The sequence below is a fragment of the Neovison vison genome, chromosome 7 (assembly GCF_020171115.1).
Source record: "Neovison vison isolate M4711 chromosome 7, ASM_NN_V1, whole genome shotgun sequence".
NCBI classification, from domain to species: Eukaryota; Metazoa; Chordata; class Mammalia; order Carnivora; family Mustelidae; genus Neogale; species Neogale vison.
Window position 1 is genome coordinate 103,855,551 of NC_058097.1, and position 21,623 is coordinate 103,877,173.

The 21,623-nt window shown below is 58.7% G+C and overlaps 2 protein-coding genes across 3 annotated transcripts in view; one reads left to right on the forward strand and one right to left on the reverse strand.

Moving 5' to 3' along the window:
* The first annotated feature begins 1,698 nt into the window (after positions 1–1,698).
* Positions 1,699–12,119, forward strand: ANKK1 (ankyrin repeat and kinase domain containing 1). The gene is given in 20 exon segments (XM_044260170.1): positions 1,699–1,721; positions 2,004–2,293; positions 3,398–3,489; positions 3,492–3,565; positions 3,802–3,872; positions 4,975–5,044; positions 5,046–5,072; positions 5,074–5,092; positions 5,674–5,796; positions 6,733–6,948; positions 6,950–7,187; positions 7,190–7,303; positions 7,306–7,418; positions 7,420–7,492; positions 7,495–7,598; positions 7,600–7,666; positions 7,669–7,717; positions 7,719–7,919; positions 9,245–9,326; positions 12,021–12,119. Coding segments are annotated over 20 exon segments (2,145 nt in total).
* A 2,192-nt stretch (positions 12,120–14,311) lies between these two features.
* DRD2 (dopamine receptor D2) overlaps positions 14,312–21,623 on the reverse strand; it is a 58,984-nt gene continuing 51,672 nt past the window's right edge. The window contains exons 4-8 of one of the 2 annotated variants that reach the window (XM_044260615.1): positions 21,451–21,587; positions 20,113–20,303; positions 19,157–19,243; positions 17,267–17,594; positions 14,312–15,596 (exon numbers count right to left, since the gene is read on the reverse strand). In XM_044260615.1, the coding sequence (XP_044116550.1) occupies positions 15,403–15,596; positions 17,267–17,594; positions 19,157–19,243; positions 20,113–20,303; positions 21,451–21,587 (937 nt within the window). In that variant the 3' untranslated portion in view covers positions 14,312–15,402. The remainder of the gene's footprint in view (positions 15,597–17,266; positions 17,595–19,156; positions 19,244–20,112; positions 20,304–21,450; positions 21,588–21,623) is intronic. The other variant, XM_044260616.1, reaches the window with a different exon arrangement.

The following is a 21,623-nucleotide window of genomic DNA, read 5'->3' on the forward strand; positions in this document are numbered from 1 at the left end:
TGTTGTTGACAATTATTAAAGGGAACATGGAAGGATGTGCAGGTTGGGAGAAGAAATTCTAAAGCTCGGTTTCGTACAGGTTGAGTGTAAGGTGCCTTTTAAACAGCCGAAAAGAATTGTCAAATAGATTTCAGGTGAAGGTCTGAGCTAACAATATGAAAATTTGTGAGTCATTTGTTCTAAGTCCTAATTACAGCTAGGGCAGGGATGACACGCATTCACTGTAGGCGCAAAGTAAGCGAGACAAAGTCCCAACCTCATGAAGTTTTATAGTTTAAGGAAGGAAGGAATCTAGAGGAAGACAGGAAATAAGTAAATAATACAGAAATAAATCATTTTTATCTATAACACTGACAGCCTCCTGACATGTTCTTGATGAAAATACCGAAAGAAAGTTGAACAATCTGATCTTCCAAGAAAACAGTTGATCTGGAAATATTAACTTGTGTGTCCAGGACCACGACAGATACTGCAGTAGTAAGAGACAGTGCCGAGTGAGAAGGCAAGGACCGGCCCAGGACTGGCTGATGTACCGAGACCTGAAAACTTTCCTAGGCTGTAGCCCTGGGGGCGGCGGGAGGGGGGGGTCTTTGCACGCCTTAACAACAGCTGCTCAGAGAAACTTTGAGACCAGACACCCCATGACGGGGGCTGGTGGGGAGGGATGAGAAACAGACACAGGACATGGGGGCAAGGAGTCTGGGTGCTGGGGCAAGCAACTGGCGTTCCCATTTTAGAGAGAAGAAACTGAGGCCCAGAGAGTTTACTGGCCCGGGGTCATGCAGAGCATAAGTGGGTTTGAAATCAGGGCAGCTCCCTGGCTTTCGCCCTCCATGACAGGTGTCTCAGTTCCTGGGACTGGAAAGGACAAGAGGAGACAGACAGGAAGGTCCGCAGAGGTAGAGGCGGGAGCAAGGGGCACCTGGGAGGACCCTGTCCGGAGGCGAGGGACAGCAGGTGCTTTCTCTGGGGGTCGGCAGTCTCTGGCTGGCTTCCTGGGGCGCCCTGCACGCGCATTCCCGGCAGCCTCTGACTGCAGGGCCCACGCAGCAGCTTTGCAAATGCTGTGCTTTTAAAAATGTCATTTCTCCTTAATCCCCATCCCCGCAATCCCCAAACAATCTCAACAATTTGCATATCTACTGGTCAGTGGGCACAAACAGTGAACCTAACTGCAAACGCTTATGCTGTAAGGCCTTCCCTTAAGTCTTGACTTCTGTTCCGTTGAACAACGATGTATTGTGCCATGCACACAATGGGCTGGGGCGGGAAGCCAGAGGGGTGATTGCGGTCCATCCATAAGACAGAGTATGTACAACCACTGCAGACTTGGCTTTGGGAGAATGGCCGTGTGAGCAAGCCCCATGCCACTCACACTGGAAGAGCAGATTGCAAAGCAGCCCACACTGTGCGATGGCCAGGCAGAGGGGGGAGGGGAGGAAGGAGCGCAAAGGAGAGAGATCCCTTGCACGTGTATGTATAAAAGAAGATACTAAAATATGAGCAGAGGCCAGCTCTGGCAGGTTGGATTGCTGATGGTTTAATTTTCTTCTATAAAGCTCCCCATATGCCCTTGATTTTCTACAAGGATCTATATTACTTTCATAATCCAAATGACAATAGGCGAGCCTTTAAAACACAAGCATGGGGTGGGATGTTGGTCCTCCGGGGGCTTGTGAGCTCCTGGGGGAGGCAAACATGGACAACTGCCAGAATAAATGGTTGGGGAGCTTTACGTGGCCGCCTCTGTGGAATGGGCTTTGTCCTGAGCCAGCAGACTCCTTCCCTTCCTGTCCTGTCGCTTCCGGCCATCCAGGCCCCACTGTGGGCATCCTGCTGGGCCTCCTTCTAGGACTCTCCTTCCTCCTGCACTTCCTTGCCAGCCCCCGAGGCTTCTCGGGGTCTCCAGAGCCTGGCACGAAGCCTCGTTTGTTGCTCTGCTAACCGCTGTTGGAATGAACCGGTCATCTCCTTCCCCGACCAGTGCCCTCCCCCCTCCCCAGCTGTGATGTGGAGCTTCTCATTGAAGAAGCAGCCAAAATGGAGAAGATCAAAATTTCTGCACATCATGTCCATCTACGGGTGTGCGGGGAGCCCCTGGGCATGGTGATGGAGTTCATGGCCAGCGGCTCCCTGGAGAAGATGGTGCCCACACACAGCCTCTCCCGGCAGCCCAAGTTCCACATCACCCCTGAGACCAGCCTGACCATGAGCTTTCGCCATAGCATCAAGCCACCCCTGCTCTACTGGGACCTCAAGCCAGGCAACCTCCTTCCGGATAGCAACATGCAAGGTAAAGGCCCGGTTGGCCTTCCTGTCCCCTTTCCACACCAGACTCTCCGCCGGTGAGCCAGCCTGCCTGGCCTGCTGAGAGTTTAAAGTAGCTCCCTTCACGGACAAGTACTGAAGGCGAAGAGATGAGCAGTGGAGTCTGATGCTTGAATCTGGATATCAGGATACCTGCAGTGACTCCCCCTGGACCTCGGCTTCTGTTTCTACTGTGGGTAGAATATTCCCCATCCCTCCCCTTGCTTTCTTTGGGTGGGGATGTGTGTAAATCAGATGATTCCCAAGAAAAGTTATGATGGCCTTCAGTTCCTAAAATGTGCCACCTTCTTTTGTCCCAGGACCTTTGCACATTCTAGCCCTAATGCCAGGAACAGTGTTCCCTTACTGCCTTCTTTATCTAGCGAGTCATGCTCATCTTTCAGTGCTCTGCTTAACACTATCCTCTTGGGGAGGTTTTCCCTGGTCTACCCCAACAGCCCCCTGTTGTATGTCCTCACAGTACCTCTGACTCTTCAGACTGCTAACCGCACTCGTTAAGTCTACAGTCATTTGTGAAACTATTTCATTAGTGACTATATCCCCTATTTGAGTGAGCACTTGGGAGAGTAATGGGTGTTGGGGTCTCATCTTTCTTAATCTGCTGCCTGATTCTCAGCACCCAGCCTAGCTGACCTGTGAATGAGTCCGTGGATAGAGCAAAGTGGGGGACAAACACACATGGTGTATTCAGGGCCCTTGGAAGTGGACGAACAGAAGCTCATTAAAGACGGCGACTTTATCCACAGCCTCTCTGGCTAATGGCAACACCTGTTAAGTACTTACTGTGTGCCCGGCTCTGTTCTAGACGCTTTTTGCTTATCCCCCATTTCATGCTTATACTAGCACTATGAGCTAAGTGTTCCTGTTATTTCCAGTGTATAGGTGAGGAAGGTGAGGGTCCGAGGAGATCAGTAACATGTCTGAGATCATGCCGAGGTCACATGTGGCAGAGCTGGGAGAGGCCTTGGCCCTTAACCTCTCCACTGCCCTGGAAAAGGGAGGCTGCGGGACAGGGAGGGATCAAGGCAGGTTTTTGGAGGCAAGACTCTTGCTCCTTTACCCCTGCCAGTGGCTTCCTCCCAGATTTCGGACTTTGGCCTGTCCAAGTGGATGGAACAGTCCATCCAGATGCAGTACACGGAGGGGTCAGCATCTGTGGGGCACCGTCAGCTACAGCCCCCCCTGAGATGTCCTTGGAAGGTAACAAGGCCGTAGGACCTAAGTACGATGTGTACAGGTGAGAGGCGGCTGAGCTCCATGCTGCATTCCCGGGGTTGGGGGAGCTGGTTATCACCACCCGGCCTGACAGCCCCGGGTCCCAAGGGCATGACGGGACAGGGAGGAGGAAGGACGCAGGGGCACTCTGGCTGGAGAGGCTTTTGCCCAGGAGGGTGTGGCCCATGGGGCCTCCCGGGTGGGGTGATCATGGGTATCTGAGAAGGTGACTCAGGGGGCGCTCTGTCTTGTCTGCAGCTTTGGGATCGTCATCGGGGAACTCCTCACTCAGAAGAAACCATATTCAGGCAGGAGACAGTGGGGCAGCCGTGGGTGGGGTCCGGGAAGGCACTGAGAGAGGCTAAGGGCTTGCAGGGGTGGGATAAGTGGCGGCTTTGGGTTGGGGAGCGGCATATGCTTTAAGGATTCCCATCCTCCCTCCTTCTTCCCTCCCCTGCTGGAATCTCAGTCTGTAACCTAGCTGTTTATTCATGGTGCATTTATGTTGCCCCTGCTGTGTGCACCCCTGTGGGGATCCCCAGAGCCGCCCGCCACCCTGCCCAGCCTGCTGCTCTGGCCCTGGCGCCCTGCACGCACACAGCTTGGGCCTCCCCTTCAGCATGGTGACCGTTGTCATCTCTCCCCACAGCCTGTCTCAGACGAGTGGCCAGGTGGGGTCCAGAAGACAGTAAACTGAGGGATGCTGTGGGATTGGGACCCCAAGAAGAGGCTCTGCTTCCCAGGTTCTTGTCTGGCCTGACGCGCTGTAGGAGCTCGGGAGCTGGCTGCGGCTGGAGTGCATGCGAGCAAGGGCTGAGGTTCAAGGGGGCAGGAGAGGTGGTGGCTGAAACCTGGGCCACTCCTGAGGGCTCCGTGTGGCCCTGGGGCATGGTCCGCATCTTGGTGCTGGAGGAAGGCAGCGGGGGAGGGGCAGCTGAGGGCTGCAGCCCATCTCTCTGGGTCACTGTGCACCCTCGTGGGAGGTCAAGGAGAAGACCCAAACCGGCAGGGTCTGGGCCCGGCTCTCCTGCTTCTGAGTCCTCCGGTTAGCCGGGCTCTGTCCAGGGCCGCAGCACCCTCATTTGTGAAATGTTCCCAGACTGCGAGATCATGGGCATGGATGGACCCCTTCAGCGACTGTGGAGACACACACCTGTGTGACTGTGAGCCCTCAGAGATCACCCACCGAGTCCTGTCCCCTCATTTATGGGAAAGGACTGACCCTCAGAGGGCCAGGGACCTGCTAAATGTGGGCTCGCTGAGCCACAGCCAGGATCCAGCTGTCCCAGGGTGCATGTGTGGGTGGATGTGAGTCCAGGAATGGATTTTGGGGTTGGGGGGAACACAGGGACCGTTAGAGTATCTAAAATGGGGAACAAACTGGTGGCCAGCCTGTTACTTCCTTCTCTGTCTTTCTCCTTCATGGAGCAGACATCACAGTTGATTGAGACAGACTGCTGCTGCCCCTGTTCCAGGGTCCTGTGGCAGACCCCAAGAGCGAGGCTGGCCAGGACGGTGCCCTGCCAGCTTTCTCCCCCAGCCTGGGGAGGTGCATGTGTGTGTATCTTCCATAAGGGTAAGACCTCCGGGGTGGGGGAGGCGGGGGGACCGCATGCATGATGCGTGGGCTTGTCCTTCTCAAGGTCCCCCTGGCTGAGAGAGCAGATGGGGACTGAGAGCCAGCCCGGCCCACACTGCTGGCCATGCCAGGCAGCCCACTTGGGGACAGCCGTTCCTAATTTGCACAGTGGTGGCTGTGGCTCAGAGTCCCTGAGAAGGACTCATCAGAGTCCTGCCTGCAGGCTTTCACGCCGGCATCAGTGTCGGCATCGGTGTCCCCAGCGTCCTCGCTCCGTAACACTGGAACCAGCCGTGGGGTAGCAGGGACTCCTGGCCAAATCACGGGGCCAGCCACCCTGTACTCCCCAGGGTCCAAGGGCAGTCAAGGCCCCAGACCACCTCTTCTGGCAGGCTCTCCGCTGCTCAGGACTTTCCTGCAGACCCAGCGGGAATGGCACGGGAGGGGCTTCCTCGGACAGGTGCTGGAGAGAGGGGAGGAGTGGAGGACAGAGACCAGAACTGCCTCACTGGTCTAATCTGCCCCCTTGTCTTCTGATTCCCTTTGCGCAGGTCAGTGATGAGGTCAGCCAAGAGCTAACAGACAGGGCTGACTCCACAGAGCCACAGCTGGAACTGGAGAATTCCCAGGGAGGAGAAAATGGACTCAAGCTGCACCCTTTCCACCTCTCCCCTGCCCACCACCCCTGACCCAACCCTCTGCCTTGCCCGTCCCAAATCAGAAGTTGGTATGTCCCTTTCCAGACACTAGCTCCAGGTTCCAGAAATGCACATGCCTTCAGGGGTCAGGCTCTGCTTCCCCTCCAGGCTTGTGTTTTCTAGAAGGCCTGACTCCTGTCCTGGCTTTTGGGTGGGGTGGGGTGGGGAGGGTCGCAGGCATTGGCTTGCAAAGCCTGGCTGTGTTGTAGAATGACCTGGGGGATGAAAGCTGCCCCATGCCTGGGCCACCTCGAGTGATTAAATCAGAATCGTGGGGGTGGGGGTGGGGGGTTGGGGGTGGGGCGGTAATTGGCCTGGGCAGGGATATTTGTTGTTGTTGTTTGATTGTTGTGGAAATTGTTGCTTTTGGTCCAGATACACTTTTGGGTAGAGCAGGAGGAAGCCTTAGCAGCCAAAGCTCAGATCATAGAGCCTGTTTTCAGCTGGCATTGACTTTGTGCCAAGCACGCCCCTGAAAGCTCTTGGCTACCCAGGCTGTTCTTGCAATGGTGGCACGAAGTGGGCATTGTTGGTGGCCCCTTTATGGATCAGGATCTGGAGGCTCAGGGAGGGTAGGGAATTGGCTGAGGTCCGGCGGTGCGAAGTGTGGGTTTGCTCCCAGGCCTTCTTCTGCCCCCTCTGCACGGGATAGGCTGCCAGAGTCCGACCTCCAGGACACAGGAGGCTGTGCAGGGATCTGTGATAGCAGGAGAGGCTGCCCCCCTCCCAGAGTCTCTGTTCCTGGTTGGCACTTGCAGGAGGCAGGGGGCTGGACGAGATGACCTGCGGCCAGGCCAGAGGTCCTCCTTCCAACCCCGTCTTCCCCCCAGCCCACTCTGGAGACTACCTGAAGCGCGTCCTGGGACGAGGAGCTGCAGGGCTGTGAGAACAGCCACTCCCCTCACTTCCCAGTGGTGCGGGGCACAGGTGAGGCTGCTGCTAGCTCACGGGGGCCACGTGGACGGCCCGAGCGCCTGCGGCTACACGCCCCTCCTCGTCGCCGCGCAGGACCAGCAGCCCAGCCTCTGCGCCCTGCTCCTGCAGCACGGGGCGGATGCCAAGCTGGCAGAGGAGGACAGCTGGGCCCCGCTGCCCTTTGTAGCCCAGAGCGGTGGTGACAGCCTCGCCCCCCCGGGCCCCCTGTGACCCCCCCGGACCACTGGGCCCATGTGGGTGCCCAGGAGCACGAGGGTGGACCCCGCCCCACCTGGCCACACAGAACACCTCTGAGAATATGGCACGGCTTCTGGCCTTCCGTCAAGCTGACCCCAACCTGCGTGAGGCCGAGGGCAGGACCCCTCTGCACATGGCTGCCTACTTCAGCCACGCCAGCCTGGTCAAGCTGCCGACAGGCCAGGGGGCCGAGCTGGAGCCCAGCAGAGAAACCTGAGGACGCCTCTGCCCCTGGCGGTGGAGTGAGGCGAAGTGAGGGCCATCCGGCACCTGCTGAAAAGTGGGGAGGCTCCTGATGCCCTTGACCAGAGCAGACAGCAGCCACCAGGGGTAAGTGCCTGGCCTGGGAGGTGCTGCTCAGGGACAGGGCCGGCTTCGAGCTACTGAGCCGACAGGGCTGGACCCACCTCGCGGCCTACAAGGGCCCCCTTGGAGGTTGTCCACCTACTGGCAAAGAGCCAGGCAAACGTGGGAGCTCTCGGAGGCATGAAGGGGACACCCTGCACCTAGCTGCCCGCCACGGGGAGGAGCTGGTGGCGTTGGTGACGCTGACCCCAGTGTGGCCAAGCGGGGGCTGGACACCCCTCCACCTGGCTGTCCAGAGGGGCCGCCTTCCTGAGCATCCTCAGCCTTCTGGAGCACCACGCAGATGCCCCTGCCCGCAGCAAGGTGGGCTGACGCCCGCCCACCTGAAAGCCCTCAAGGGCACGTGGCCATCCCCAAAGGGTTGCTCGCACTGGTGCCTGGCTGGGCATCCGGGACGGGGCGAGCTGTGCACCCCCACAGCTGGCCCTCTGGAGCCAAAAGCAGAGCACAATCGCCCTCCTGGTGGGCAAGGAACCGTCCTCGCTGGCCCTTCTGGGTGATGGTAAGCCAGGAGCCCAGACAGAAAGCCAGACAACGGGGGAGGGGAGCTTCCTGGGAGGGTGGGGGGGCTGGGGAAGTGACGCTGGGCTGCTGGCAGGGCCCCTTCCCTGTCCTTGCCACAGGACCTTAGACCTTGGACCTTGGACCCTTGGACCTTGAGAGGAAGCCGAAAACGTGGTCTCCCCCTGGAGGGAGGGGGAAACCGGTGCTGAGGTGGGAGCTGGGTGGGAGCCAGGGGCTCCCTCTTCCTCCTCCTATACTGGGACCCAAGCCCTCCTCCTCCCCAAGACTCCTGCCACCTGTCATTCCCCCCTGAACTCACAGGGAACCACAGAGAAGAGGGACATATGCCCTCCCAGTTGGTCCCTGTGTGACTTGGTCCCCATCTCAAGCCAGGCCTGACCAGTCAGGCACATGCTTTTCAAAAGGGGCAGGAGCTCACATTTGGGAGGAAATTTCTGCCACTGTTGAAAGCCCCAGCCAGCCCCCTGTTGCCACAGAGACCACACCTTCTGGTGGCCCTGGCTCCAGTGCCTGGGTCTCCCACATGGTTTCAGCAGGGGAAGGAAGGCTGTGCTCTAGCCGCCCACGAGTGGTCCTCCGTGGGGTGCTCCATCCCCCCTTCCCCACCCCTTCACTGTGTCTCGGTACAGGGCCAAGTTTCCAACCCTGAGGTCTGGATCTGAGTCTTCCCTTTGGAGATGGGCTGACCTCTGGGGCCAGTAGTGTTACTGTGGGATGTGGTGTGTGTGCAAGTCCACGCAGCAGGAGGAGGCAGGGGCAGCTGTGGGGAGTGAGGGGCTGAGGAGGGTGAGGGATGGCTTCCTGGGGCCCGGTGTGGAGCTCCAGGACAGGGATCCCTCCAGACAGCTGTTGCTGCGGGCACTCTCCCCTGGGGCTACTCCCTGCCGCCCCCCCCCCCCGTCTTCCCCCCCCCCTCCCCCCCCCCCCCCCCCCCAGCTACCAGCCTGGCCGTCCTCCCGGCTGTGGGGCAGGCTGGGGCAGGGCTGGGCTGCACACACTAACCAGCTTCTGCTTCTGCCCTGGCTCTGCTGGGAATGGCTGACCTCAGGTCAGGGTGGGAGGTTCGAGTGGGGGCAGAATGGGTGCCCTAAAATCCCATCCCGCACCTCTCTACCTCTCTGCACTGCTGGAGCAGCCCCTCCGACTCTTTGATTGTCAGAGAAAAGGAAGCTTCTGCCCCAACTACTGTCCAGTTCCCACCCCCAGCCACGTGGTGGGCCAAACTCCACGTGTGATTCTGCTGGGCTGGACTAGGGCCTCCTGTCCACATGGGGTGAGAGGCGGAGCCGAGAATCTCCCTGGCTGAGCTGGAGAGCCGCCAGGCTGATGTCTCATAGCTTCTCCCTGCTTCCTTCCTTAGCACCACCATGACGGCAATCACTGGCCAGCAGCCCCAGGGAGCCCGGGTTTTCCTCTCCTGCCTGGATGAGCGGGGTCTGCAGGTGACACTTAGCAGAATGTTCCATCCTCCTACTCCCTGCTGGCCGCCCAGTCCATTCTCCATGTTCTTCCTGGGACTGGGCTTCAGGCAAGACTCGTAGCTGAAAGTCCCCCTGGGAGTTCTGTCTTCCCTAGAACGTGCTAGAGCAGGAAGGGGGAAGGGGAGAGGGCTCCGTGCCATCCGTGATCCTTGCACGCTGGCTCCCAGTATAGGATTCTTCCGCACGAGCCAGAGGGCGGGTGTGGGGCTATGTGTACAAAGCCGAGTGAGCTCAGATCAATCCATGGGGACGGCCAGGAGCGAGGCACTGGGGGACAGTGGTGTCTGGGCTATCCTCTTGGAAAGAATTTGAGGAAGGACCTTACAGAGAGGAGCTAGGAAAGATAAACGATTCTTTTGCGCCTATTGTCCTATAAGGGGCAAGGATCCCATGGAATGGGGCCAGAACTACCCATGGGAATCATTTCAGCTCACTAACCTGATGATCCCAGGGTCCAGGCTGAGATTCCCAGACCGCTGCTTTCTCTACCCGCTTCTTCCAAGAGGTAGCGGAGGTCATGGTTTCAGGCCAGCTCTGGCCAACAGCCCTTGCATCGCCTACCGGCACCTTTTTCTCCCTTTTCAAACCAACCCGAGCCAGACACAGACACACAGCGTCTACCCTGAATCCCACTGCAACACAGTGGAAATCTTCTAGAGATTTCCAAGGCACGTTCAAAATTGGATTTCATTGAGGCCCTTGTACCTTCCCAAGGTGAGGGTCTCCAGTTGAATTTCAAACCCTGTTTAGGGGAGTTTGGGGAGATTGAAAATAGGAACTCCCTTGTTTCCTTCTGGGCATCTTACTTGGAGACCCTACAGGCCCCTTAAACTCAAAAGGTCCCAAACTGAACATTCCCTCCCCCTCCACAAGTCTGTCCATCACCCTTTCTCCCTCACTATAGTTGAAAGGTACCTGAACTGCTCACCCAGGAGTCATTCTAGACCACTGTTGTCCTGGGAAGGTGGAAGCCTGCTCTGTCCGCGGCTGTTCCGGAGGATAGCCGCTGGCCCCATGTGCTACTAAGCACCTGACGTGGCCAGTGTGGCTTAATAAGCTTAAGTAGCCACATGCACTGGTAGACCACACGGTCTCTAAGCTCCCTGACCTGTCCTCATCCTGTCAGCTCCCAGGTGCAGCGGGTCGACAGGAAGGGCTTTCTGGAAGATGCGTGCGTGGAAGGAGGACAAGGACACAGCAGGCGGCGGGCAGGGCCTGGACTAGATGGAGGGGCCGGGGCCAGGGACCCCAGAGGCCAGGGAATGTGGACGAGCAAGTAGGCGGGGGGTGCAGGCAGCTGGAGAGCTGATGGCGCGGGGAGACCCTGATGTCCATCCTGGTTCCAGAGCTTGGACCTCGGACTCAATGGATGGGGCAGTGGGGAGCTGCTGTCACTTTGTGAGCAGAGTAAAATCCGAATGAACTGTGCGCTCCCAAGACCCTCCAGCTGGGCGCAGGGTGAGGAAGGGATGCTCTGGTGAGGGAAGACCCTACTCTCATGTGACCACACAGTGTCTGCTGCTGGGGCCACTCAGGAAAACTCTGTGCCAAGTCCCCTGCCCCTCCCCCCCAAGCGGTACCACCCCCTCCCCTGGCACCAGCCCACCTCCCTCTCTCTGGCCTCTTGCACATGCCCAGGTCTCAGGAAGGAGTCGGGCCGCAGCATGGGCTCAGAGCTGCCAGGCCTCCAAGCAGAAGGAAAAGGCCTCTCCAGATGCCTTCTCCATTGGGCTTCTCCCCAGCAGCACTCACCCTGCTGCCTTTGCCAGGTCACAGAGCTCGGATGGCACAGAGGGACCAGGTACCCTCTTGTCCCTGCGCCACCAGGCCCCCCAAAGCCAGGGTGGAAGCCGTCCCTTCCAGAGATGCTCTGGTCTCTTGGTGCTGCCGCCCCCCCACCCCCGGCTTCTCCAGAAGCAGAGCGAGGGGCGTCTGGTTGGCAGGAGGGTACGCCCAGACTCTGATCTGCCACTAAAACCCACTAGAAATGACTCCCCTCTCTGCACACCCGTCCCCCCACTCATTTGCTCTGCAGCCCAAATGGCTGTCAGGCTATTCACAGGTACTCGAGGGACCCAAAAGTCTGGTCCCAGATGTTTTCTCTTTCTGTCTCCCTACCTTGGTAGACATGCGCTCACCACGCTAGCCTCCTCCAGCCATGCTCAGCGCTGGTCAGGAGACAGAGTGCACAGTGCAAGATGGACATTTGGAGCCCTGGGCTCAGGGGCCAGCCTGCCGTCCAGGCAGTCGGCCTCCCTGTGAGAGAAGCTTCTTCTGTAACAGGGGACCCTGTGGAAGGATGCCGGGGGTACACAGAGGGCAGTATCACGGGGGCAAGGCCTAGGATGGGAGCTAATGGCCACAGATGCAGCTTGTGTCCTGGGGCCTGGGAGGGCGATGAGGTAGGGGGACACAAGGCTGGGTCACGCAGTCACGCAGTGGGACAGGGATGGGGTGGGAAGGGATCCCACATAGGTGGACACGCTGATCCCCAAGGCAGGCCAGTCCTCAGTGTCCCTCCTTGCAGATGACTGACCGTCCCTGTTCTGAGACCCCTGGGGAAGTAGGACAGGCAGTCGCTTCTTTCAGGGGCCTCCTGCCCCACCATTCAGGCTGTCCTCTGTGCCATCAGCCTCTTGCCCTCACCAATTCCAGACCAAGGCGTGCCATGTCATTGTCGTCACCTACGTGACCAGTGTCCCAACCCCCAGCCAGGGCTCTGCTGTGGAGAATGTGCAGTTTGTGCGGCTGTAGTGAGCTTGTTGGATCGGCGCCCTGCGGGCCGGGAGCTCTGCACATACCGCGGTCACGGTCGCGTCCCCGATCCTGTTTCATCACTAGCACCTTGCTCAGGGCCCAGCGTACAATGGTTGCCCCAGAAATTGCCACCAAGGACCCCAGCAGTGGGTGGAGGGAGGAAATGCAGTGTCCCCTGCGTCGCCTGCCTGCCCAGTGCCCAGGACATCTCCCTGGCTGGTGGCCCGCGGGGACTCCTCCAGAAGGAGGCAGTAGGAGAAGAATGAGGGCCTGAAGCTTTGAAGACTTGCAGTCACTCAGCCACATGTGCGAGGACATGTGCCAAGTGCCGGCTGTGCCTGACTCTGAGCTGGGGGATGGTGGGGAGGGAGACGGCTGTTAGACGCCACAGGCCATAAAGGCAGATCATTTACCAATTAAAAGTCATTCTTGGGAGAAAGATGGGCTTCGGGGCAGAAGCACGGGGAAAGCGGGGAGCAAAACAGGGCCCCCGTCAGGTGGCCTCGTGGGAGAGAGCAGAGCCTGGGCTGCCCCCTCCCCCCACAGAGTTCCCGGGGGCCCCCACCTATCCTTATGCCCCTGAAGAGTTGAGGGGGGAGGGGGTGGAGCCGGCCCTCCCCCGGCCCCCTCTAGCTGTCACTCTGCTGTCTGGCAGAAAGCCTTGAGGTTTCTGACAGCTGTGGGCAACCTTCCCCTGCCCCGCCTCCCGCCCCTGCCTGCCCTCTTCCCCTCTCCTCCCCTCCGCACCTTCCCAAAGTCAGCACCGTCCCAAACTGCTCCAGGCCTGCCTCCCCTCCATCTCTGCCTGTCTGCCTGCCATCAGCCCTCCTTCTCTTCTTTCCTTCCTCCATCCTTCCTCTCTTCCTCCCTCCCTTCTTCCTTTCCTTCCCTCCCTCCTTCCTTCTTTCCTCCCTCTTTCCTTCCTTCCCTCCCTCCTTCCTCCATTCTTCCATCTTCTCTCTCCTTAGTATGTCTTCCAATCCCGCAGCTGAGAAACCCATGTGACCTCGGAAGATTTCCGATGATGAGATGAGCGTTTTAGCTTCCGTCCAAGGCGAGATCTTCCGTAGGCTGAGTGTGTGGTGTGTGTCTGTGTGCAGAGCTGGGTGTGTGTTGGCTATGGGGTGCGCATCGGCAGCCGAGAAGTCCTTGGGGTTTCTCGCCCCCCAAGGGTCTGCCGCCTTCCGCAGGAGGCAGTCGCTGGGTTGTACGGATGCCTCCTGAGCTGGGCCAGGGGCCTGCCTCGCCCAGCCTCCAGGATCTGGGTGCTCCTGGGGACAGGGGCCTCTCCCGGGGCTTAGCACTAGGTGCAGGTTCAGGGAGAAGATCAAAGTCCATAATTAAGTGTTCAGGGCAAGTTAAGTGCTCCAAACTTTGGTGCTAAAAATATTGTATTTAGCATGCAAATTATGCCCTGACAGCTCCCCAGAGCCTGAGCCCGTGGGTGCCGGCACCTTGTTTGTCATCAGCGCTCTTATTCTCAAGGTACTGAGAATATTCCTCCTTCGCCGGGTTGACTTATATTTCATTTTTTAAAGTCAAATTTCTGTTTTCAGGGCAGTGCCAGTTTGTGGCTCTGGAAAGCTTGGAGATAGGACTGTGACGGAGGCCGAGGGAAGGGAGGACCCCGCCCCGGGCTATGTCGCCCAGGGCTTCCGTGCCCCCGCAGCCTGCTCCAGAGGAAGGGAGTTCTGCTGTGTGACCAAAGTCAGGGCAAGGGGCAGACACAGACACAGCCAGCACCGGGGAGTCTACCTTTCCTGTGGAGCCTTCACTGCGCTGGTGGGCCACAGAGGCTAAGGAGGAAGTGGGACGCAGGGACCACCTGTTTCCCCACCACGGGGATCAGGGGAGCCCTGGGTACGCTGCGGTATTCCTACGGGGATGTTGGTTGGCAGTTGAGGTTCGGGACCAACCGGGGGGCTGGGCTGAGGGCGTTCTTGTCTGCTCAGGAGGCAGGGACAGGGCGAGGGGAATGCAGGCACTCACATCTTCTCCTTGGTCCGCCTCGGAGCAGCTCCTTTCTTCCTTTCCCCTAGTGTTCAGCCTGGTGGCTGTGGTCAAGGTCACCCTTTTCTGGAGGGGGCTGCAGAAGGCCTCCCCGACTCTGACCCCAGCCCAGACACGGGTTGGGTGTCTCTTCGGTACACCTGCCGTGGAGGACGAAGGCAGGCAGGGGGCCTCGCGTGTGACTCTTGTCAGAGTTTTATTCATTTGGAGCATGTGTAGTGATGTTACAGAGTCTGGGCCCAGGAGCTCCCCAAGCTGCAGCCTCCCCTCCTCCCTCAGGGCAGGGCCAGCCCAGGCCAAGTGGTACTCCGCAGTCCCCTTGCCATGGGCTTCTCTAAGGTGGAGATAGCGGAAGGGAAAGGCAACGGGAGAGAAAAGAGGGAAAGGAGAGGTGGTTTGTGGCAGAGTGTGGCAGGAGGCAGCCCCCCGGGGACTCCAGCACCCCAGCCCAGGCCCAGATGTGGTCCCAAGCCCACCTTCCCTGCCTGCTTGCAGGCCAGCCCCAAAGTTGCTACAAGAAGGGACAAACCGAGTCTGTCAGGAGGTGGCAAAGTGGGCTTGGGGGAAGGCCCCCTCCCCACACACGTTCCTGGGGGCCCTCCATGACCCAGGTTCCTGCCCTCAGCAGGTACAGAAACCATGTGGGTGCTGGAGCAGGCTGGGGCAGGGCGGGCCCCACTGCTGGGGAAACGGACGCTCCTGTGGGGCAGGACAGGGAGCGAGCAAAGATTTTTGGCTTGGGCTCCTCTGGGGTTCACCCTGTGGTCTGATATTTACATGGGGCTCCTAGGACTACAGTTGCCTGGGGCCTTGGCAGGAGCTCTGGCTTCCCGGGCATGGCCTGTGGAGTGGGACCTGTCCATCCCTCCCCACGGCCCACCCCAGCATCGGCCTGTGAAGACCGAGCCAGACCCAACAGAAAGCATGGTCTCTGAGCCGTGCCTCTGGCCCTGGCAACCCAGGACCCCAGAGAGAGGTCAGAGAAGGCGGCTGCATCTTTGGTGCCAAGGAGAGGGGGCCTCGAGGTGGGAGGGGGGCTCTGTGAGCTGCCCCCGAGCCAGGGGTCCAGCCCGCAGGCTGGCACAGTGCCTGGCTCCCGAGCACTACCCCAGCAGAGTGTGGGCCTGCGGGCACGGAGGGGCGTGGAGCCGAGCAAAGAGAAGGCCCAGTCCGCCCGGCCCCGCCCACCCTGCCCGCAGCTCCCTGGAAGTGCGAGCCGGCCGGCCAGGAGGAGAGGCGGGAAGCAGGCTGCCGTGCAGGTGGCCGAAGGTCAGCAGTGCAGGATCTTCATGAAGGCCTTGCGGAACTCGACGTTGAAGGTGGTGTAGATGATAGGGTTCACAGCGCTGTTGACGTAGCCCAGCCACGTGAAGGCGCTGTAGAGGACGGGCGGGATGCTGCAGTCACAGTGGATGTTCAGGATGTGGGTGATGAAGAAGGGCAGCCAGCAGATGATGAACACGCCTAGGGGAGAGCACGGCGGTCAGGCTGGCCTCCAGGCCCGGGGGAGGTTGGGCAGGGCAGGCCTGCGCTCCGTGGGCATCCAGATTGGGAGCTACAGGCCCAGGGCCCAGGAGCACTGCAGGAGGAGTCCCGTCTCAGATTCTAGGACTGTCACGGACACCCGTTGCCAGTGAAGGTAACTTTACTTCCCTCAGCCTTACCTTCCTCATCTCTCAAATGGGTATAATAAGACCTGCCCCACAGGGAAGGAAAATGGCTTGAAAACAAATCCACCAGGTTAACATTCAGACCAGGCTAACATTCAGACCCAAATCAGTAGAAATGGAAAGATCTAGTCTACTTCCTGGTCATCTCTGAGAACAAGTCTTCCTCAGCAGTTGGAAGTGGAGCATTTGGTCATTGCTGTGGGGGACGAACAGTTTGAGCCCAAGGGACAAAAGGGAGAGTTAGATCGCCGTATCACTCAGGCTCTGCATCCCTGTGGAGTAGACACAGGGAGCTGAGGCTCCAGAGGCTCTGTGAGGTATGCAAGGCTGCCTCACTCACAAGTGACGAAGCCGAGACCTGAACTCCAGTCCGTTGAGGTCTCCCAATGGCCAGTTTCTTACTGTGCCTTCCCCCAGCCCTTGGGGGACACCTCTTGCTACTTCCTGCTTGGGGACACTCTGACCCAGATTGAGCTCCCGCCTGTCGGCTTTGTCTGACTCTGGACATGCTGCTCGGTGTGGCAGTACCGTGAGCACACCATGTCCCGCAGGAACCCAGCACGGCAGCGAGACCCCTCCAACTCCGACCTTCCTCTGTCACCCCCAGCCACATGATCAAGAGTCAGTTCCTTAATGAATGCACACATTCACAAAAGCTGGGGAGGTAACACCTGTCCCACTCGTGTCACAGGACTGTCGAGGTCCAAGGGGAAGGTGAGTGTGGAAAGGTGTCCCGTGCTGCCCTGGGTGCCGCAGGGAAAAGGCTGAGTCACAGCAGCCCCTCCTACCCCCAACCACTACATCAGTCCAGCCTTGTGTTTTGACTCTGATTTTCTAGGAGACCTTTATTCAAGAGTCTTGCCTGGCTGACAGCCACATCCTCATTCAGATGGGCCTCGCCCCTCACCCAGGTCCCCTTTCTCTGTTCACAGCTCTGGTCTTGGGTGAGCTGAAGTGAACTGAATTTCCCAATTCCTCAACAAGAACAACATTCCCAAAACCGTACTGCTAACCCCTAACCCGTGTGCCCTGCTTTGCACTTTACAAAATGTTTCCACCTTTGTCCACCATGTGACCATCACCACAACCCTGAGAGGTTATCTCTTGCTGAGGGGACTCCAGAGAGAGAAAGGACATGTCTAGGATCTGGAGATTCTGGGGGTCACTATGATAAACTGGTCAAGCTCACAGACTCTGAAATCAGACTCCCTGAGTTCAAATCATAGGTCTTCCCTGGTCACATCATACACCTACTCCAAACCTCAGTTTTCCCGTCTGTAAAATGAGTGTAATTTTTAGAATCTACTTAACAGGGTATGTCATTGGGTGTGGCCTGCACCCCAGCAAGGGCCAGTCCCATGATCCACCAGCCATGGTCAGGAAGGGGATGCCATGGAATGGAAGCCACCGTGATGGCTCCTTTCCTCAGTAATGGCTGGACAGAGCTGGGCTGGCCTGACTCACCGAGAACAATGGCGAGCATCTGGGTGGCTTTCTTCTCCTTCTGCTGGGACAGCTTCCTGCGGCTCATGGTCTTGAGAGAGGTCCGAGTTTTGCCATTGGGCATGGACTGGATCTCAAAGATCTTGGCAATCTTGGGGTGATCTTTGGCATGCCCATTCTTCTCTGGTTTGGCGGGGCTGTCGGCAGTGCTGTGGAGGCCGTGGTGGGACGGGTCGGGGAGGGTCAGCTGGTGGTGGCTGGGCGGTATGGGACTGTACCGGGTCCTCTCAGGGGGGCTGGTGCTGGACAGCATCTCCATCTCCAGCTCCTGGGCTCGGCGGGCAGCCTCCTGCGCAGAGGTAGAGAGCTCCGGGTAACGGCAGGCCAGTTCTCAGGCGTTCGGCACCCAGACTCACCGGGACCCCCTCGCCCTTCCCTATACTCCTTTAGACTCCTGCCAACACCCCAGGGTCACTCTGCTGGAAAGGCAATGAACACAATCACTGGGAGGCAGGAAGGGTCTGGGTATAGGACCCAGGACCCACAGCAGTCCCTCCCTCTAGGGTCATCCCCAGCCCCTGTCCCACAGCAATCTTTAAGGAACCTTAATAACCCCACAACCATGTGTGGGAGCGTACTACCCCAGCACTTCTATCTTACTGATTGAGCCCCATGCACTGAGTGCCACGTGCCAGGCACCGAGCTGGCTACGGGACTCCGCTCCTGCTTGACGCTCAGTGCCTGCCTCCGGGAGCCCGCGTTCTAAGTGCAGAGAGGGCCGCCTGCTCTCGCTGCCAGGGTGGCCCGAGGCACCTGCACTGACACTCACAAGTGGGTTCCACATGTTCCTCGTAGATGGACCTGGATACCAAAGGGCTCACCCCTGGGCCCCCCGCATCTTTCCCGCCGGGCTGACCTGGAGGCCCTGCTGGGGGTCCACTCATGGCTTTCCAGGCTCTTCCCTGCCTTGGGGTCTCAGTCTGAACTTCTGAAGTGTCGCCTGGCCCTGCACCTGGGTGGTTTATCTGTGCTGCTATCCGAGGCCCAGTCCTGAGTCCCTGTTGGGCACCCATCCCATCCAGTGACTCCCTGGTGTCCTGTCCTTGCTGTGCAGGTGAATGGTGGGGGCCCTGCCTCCCAAAGACACCTTCCCTGGACTTCGTGTGGGCCCTATGTGGGTTCCACGGCCCAGCTGGGGAGGGGACACCTGCTGCTTGGACCCTGGTGCCACAGTCATCACTGGGCAGAGCCCGGGGTCTGTTCTGCATCCCTAGGCTCCATGCACAGGCTGCACTTCCCCACCAGCCCCGAGCCTGTTCTGCTCCGTCCGCCCCCCCTTCCACCCCCAGGCTCAGCCTCCAGCCCCAGAACCTGCCCATAGGAATGCAGTACAGGCAGGTGGGAAGAATGGCAGAGCAGCGTGTGGATTCTGGGGTCTCGTAGGCCTGGGCTCAAATATTCACGATCTCACTAACTAAAAGCTTTGCCTTGGGTGAGTTACCTTCCCTCTGCGAGCCTCTGTTTCCTCTTCTGTAAAATTAAAATCAGTAAGCCTAATAAGACCTAACTCTCAGGGTCGCTGTGAGGATTTGATGAGCTACTAGGAACACGGTGGGTGTTCAATGAATGGTAAGAGCCATGCTTTTTATTTTTATTATGTTATGGCTAAGTCCTCCCTCCCGACCGTCTTGGGCTGGGGGTGCCTATTTGTGCCTGCAAGAACCTAGCCATCTCGCTGCATGCCTGCCCGGGAGGTGTGCGTGGGGAGTCTGGCCCCCGCGGAAGCAACGTTGGGGAGCCTGGGAGTTGCTCCTCCCTTTGACCAGCTGGTGAGATCTCCGAGAATCTTGGCAGGTGGGTTTCCCTCGGGGTGGAAAGACTTAGCTCTGGGTCCCTGACCTGAGCACTTACCACTCTCCGCCTGTTCACTGGGAAACTGCCATTGGACTTCATGATAACGGTGCAGAGTTTCATGTCCTCGGGGTGGGTGTAGTTGCCCTGTGGAGTGAGCCAGTACACTGGTCATGATAGGCAGGGGCTGGGGACAGACACCCAGTGTGGGCTAGTCAGGCTGGGCACAGGGGCTCCCAGAAAGGCAGAGTAGGAGGGTAGAGGCCTGAGAAGGTAAGACTGAAGGCTGGTACTACAAGGAAAGATGAGGGGCAGGATGAGGGACAAACAGGCCCTGGTTTTGTGGGCACATGCTAGGCGTAGTCATATCCCTCACAGTGAATCCTCAAGACCACGCTGAGAGGTTGGCATTATGATTCCCATTTAACAGATGAGAAAACTGAGGCTCAGAGAAGTTAAGCAACTTGCCCAAGGTCACTCAGCAAAAAGGTGGGAGTGCCAGGCCTTGAAACTGATATGTCTAACCCCCAAACTCTGGCTCCTTTGATGCCCTCACACTGCCTTCCTCAGGGAGGGCTGAGCAGAGGGGAGAAATCAAGAGACGTAAGGGGTGGGAACGAATGAAAGAAAGGGGGAGGGGAGGAGGGGAAAAAGCTGAGGAGGAAGGAGGCGTGCATGGGGGGCGGACAGGGACCATGGAAGGGAAAAGAGAGGGAGGGAAGCACAGATCGAGGACAGGGAGAGAGGGGCCAGAGTGAGGAAAGGACAAGTGATGGGAAAAGAAGGAGAGCCAAGGAAGGTACATTCAGACCCAGATCTCCAAGCAAAGACTTCTCCCAGGCAGCTCCTGGAGGTCACCACCTGTGGACTCAGGCCTGCCCAGGTGCTGGGAAACCCTCCAGCCTAGACCGCAGCCTGTCATGGTGTCCCCGTGTCCCCGGCCCCCTGCTGAGCATGGGCCAGGCCCTGGGTGATGGTGGGGGGTGGGCCCTGGAGGGGAGGGGGTGTCTGAGGACCTTGAGCGGGGCCTTCAGGTTGGCCCTGAAAGCCCGGCTGCTCCGCTTCGTGTTGACCCGCTTGCGACGCCTGCGGAGGACGATGTAGATCTTGATGTAGACCAGCAGCGTGACGATGAAGGGCACATAGAAGGACACAACGGAGGAGTACACCACGAACGCGGGGTTGGCGATTATGCACTCGTTCTGGTCTGGGGGGAGGAGAGCCGGAGGAGGGGGTGTCAGCAGCCCCGGGGGCCACAGCGCTGCCGCCAGAGACCTTTCTATCCTCTGTGGGACAGAGCGCAGCAAGGGGACAGAGAGTACGCCTGAGCATCTGCAGGCGCCTGGAAATGCTGGATGGACACCAGCACGTGGTGTAGACCAAAGACTGAAAAACAACCTTGAGCAAAAAAGCTAAGCTGCTTCCAAGCTTTTCCATTAATGCTCCCTCCTTAGTTCATTATTCCTTTCGCCATCCGTGAACACCCACGTGGAGCAGGAGTGTTGGGAAAAAATAACAGAAGGAAATTCTTTTCAAAGAGTAATCCCTTCTTTGCGCCCTTCTTATCTACTTGGGGGAGGTCTGCCACCTTTCAGTTCTAGGACAGGGAAACTTGGTCCCGTGTGCTGAACCCGCCTGGGCTCCAGCATGCTTCCAAGTTCCCTTCCTGGTCTAGCCGATGTCCGTCCTCTAACTCAGGGCCTTTCCAGATTGAGCTGAGCATATCAAGCCCTAGTCCAGCTTCCTGGAATTCCCACAAGACGTGGATGGCAAGGCTTCCCTGTGTCCTGCCCCCTGACGGTCTGCAGAGGTGCTCCGCACCCCTGGGGCCTCCCCCGTGAGAGAAAGCATTACATCGGGCGGGGCTGGCAGGCAGGCCCAGGACCTGCTTGGCATCAGAGGCAGGGACAGGCGCGCCACAATGGCTGCTGCTGGTTCCTACCTTCCCTGTCCCAGGTGCCTCAGGCTAGACGGGGCTTGGCCAGCACCAGGGCTGCAACCTCCTTACACAGACACCATCGCTGAGGGTGGGGGAGCCCAGGGCTCGCCCCCCAGTGCACGCACACACACATAAACGCATACACATGTAGTTTGTGCAGCTGTCTGACTTGCTTCAACTTAATAAAGCTGAAAATGGCCAGACAGCCTCCCGAATCATCCCCCACCCACCCACCCAGCCCCATCCTGCCCTGAGCTACTGCTCCTCCCTGGCCCATCCAGGTACAGTTCAGAGTCAGGTTTGGCCCGGGAGACGCAGCCTGACCTCCGTCCTGTGTCTGCACCAGGGGTTCAGCTCCCTGGCAGTCCCGAGCTGGAGGCCAGTGGAGCCCCAGGCAGACCGAGGCGAGCCTCACCTGTGTTGTTGAGTCCAAAGAGCAGCGGGCAGGAGATGGTGAAGGACAGGACCCAGACGATGGCAATCATGACGGTGACGCGGCGTTTGGAGCTGTAGCGAGTGTTGTAGAGCATGGGCATGGCCACGGCCGTGTACCTGCGAGGGTGTGGGCCAGGGGACCCTGAGTCTGGG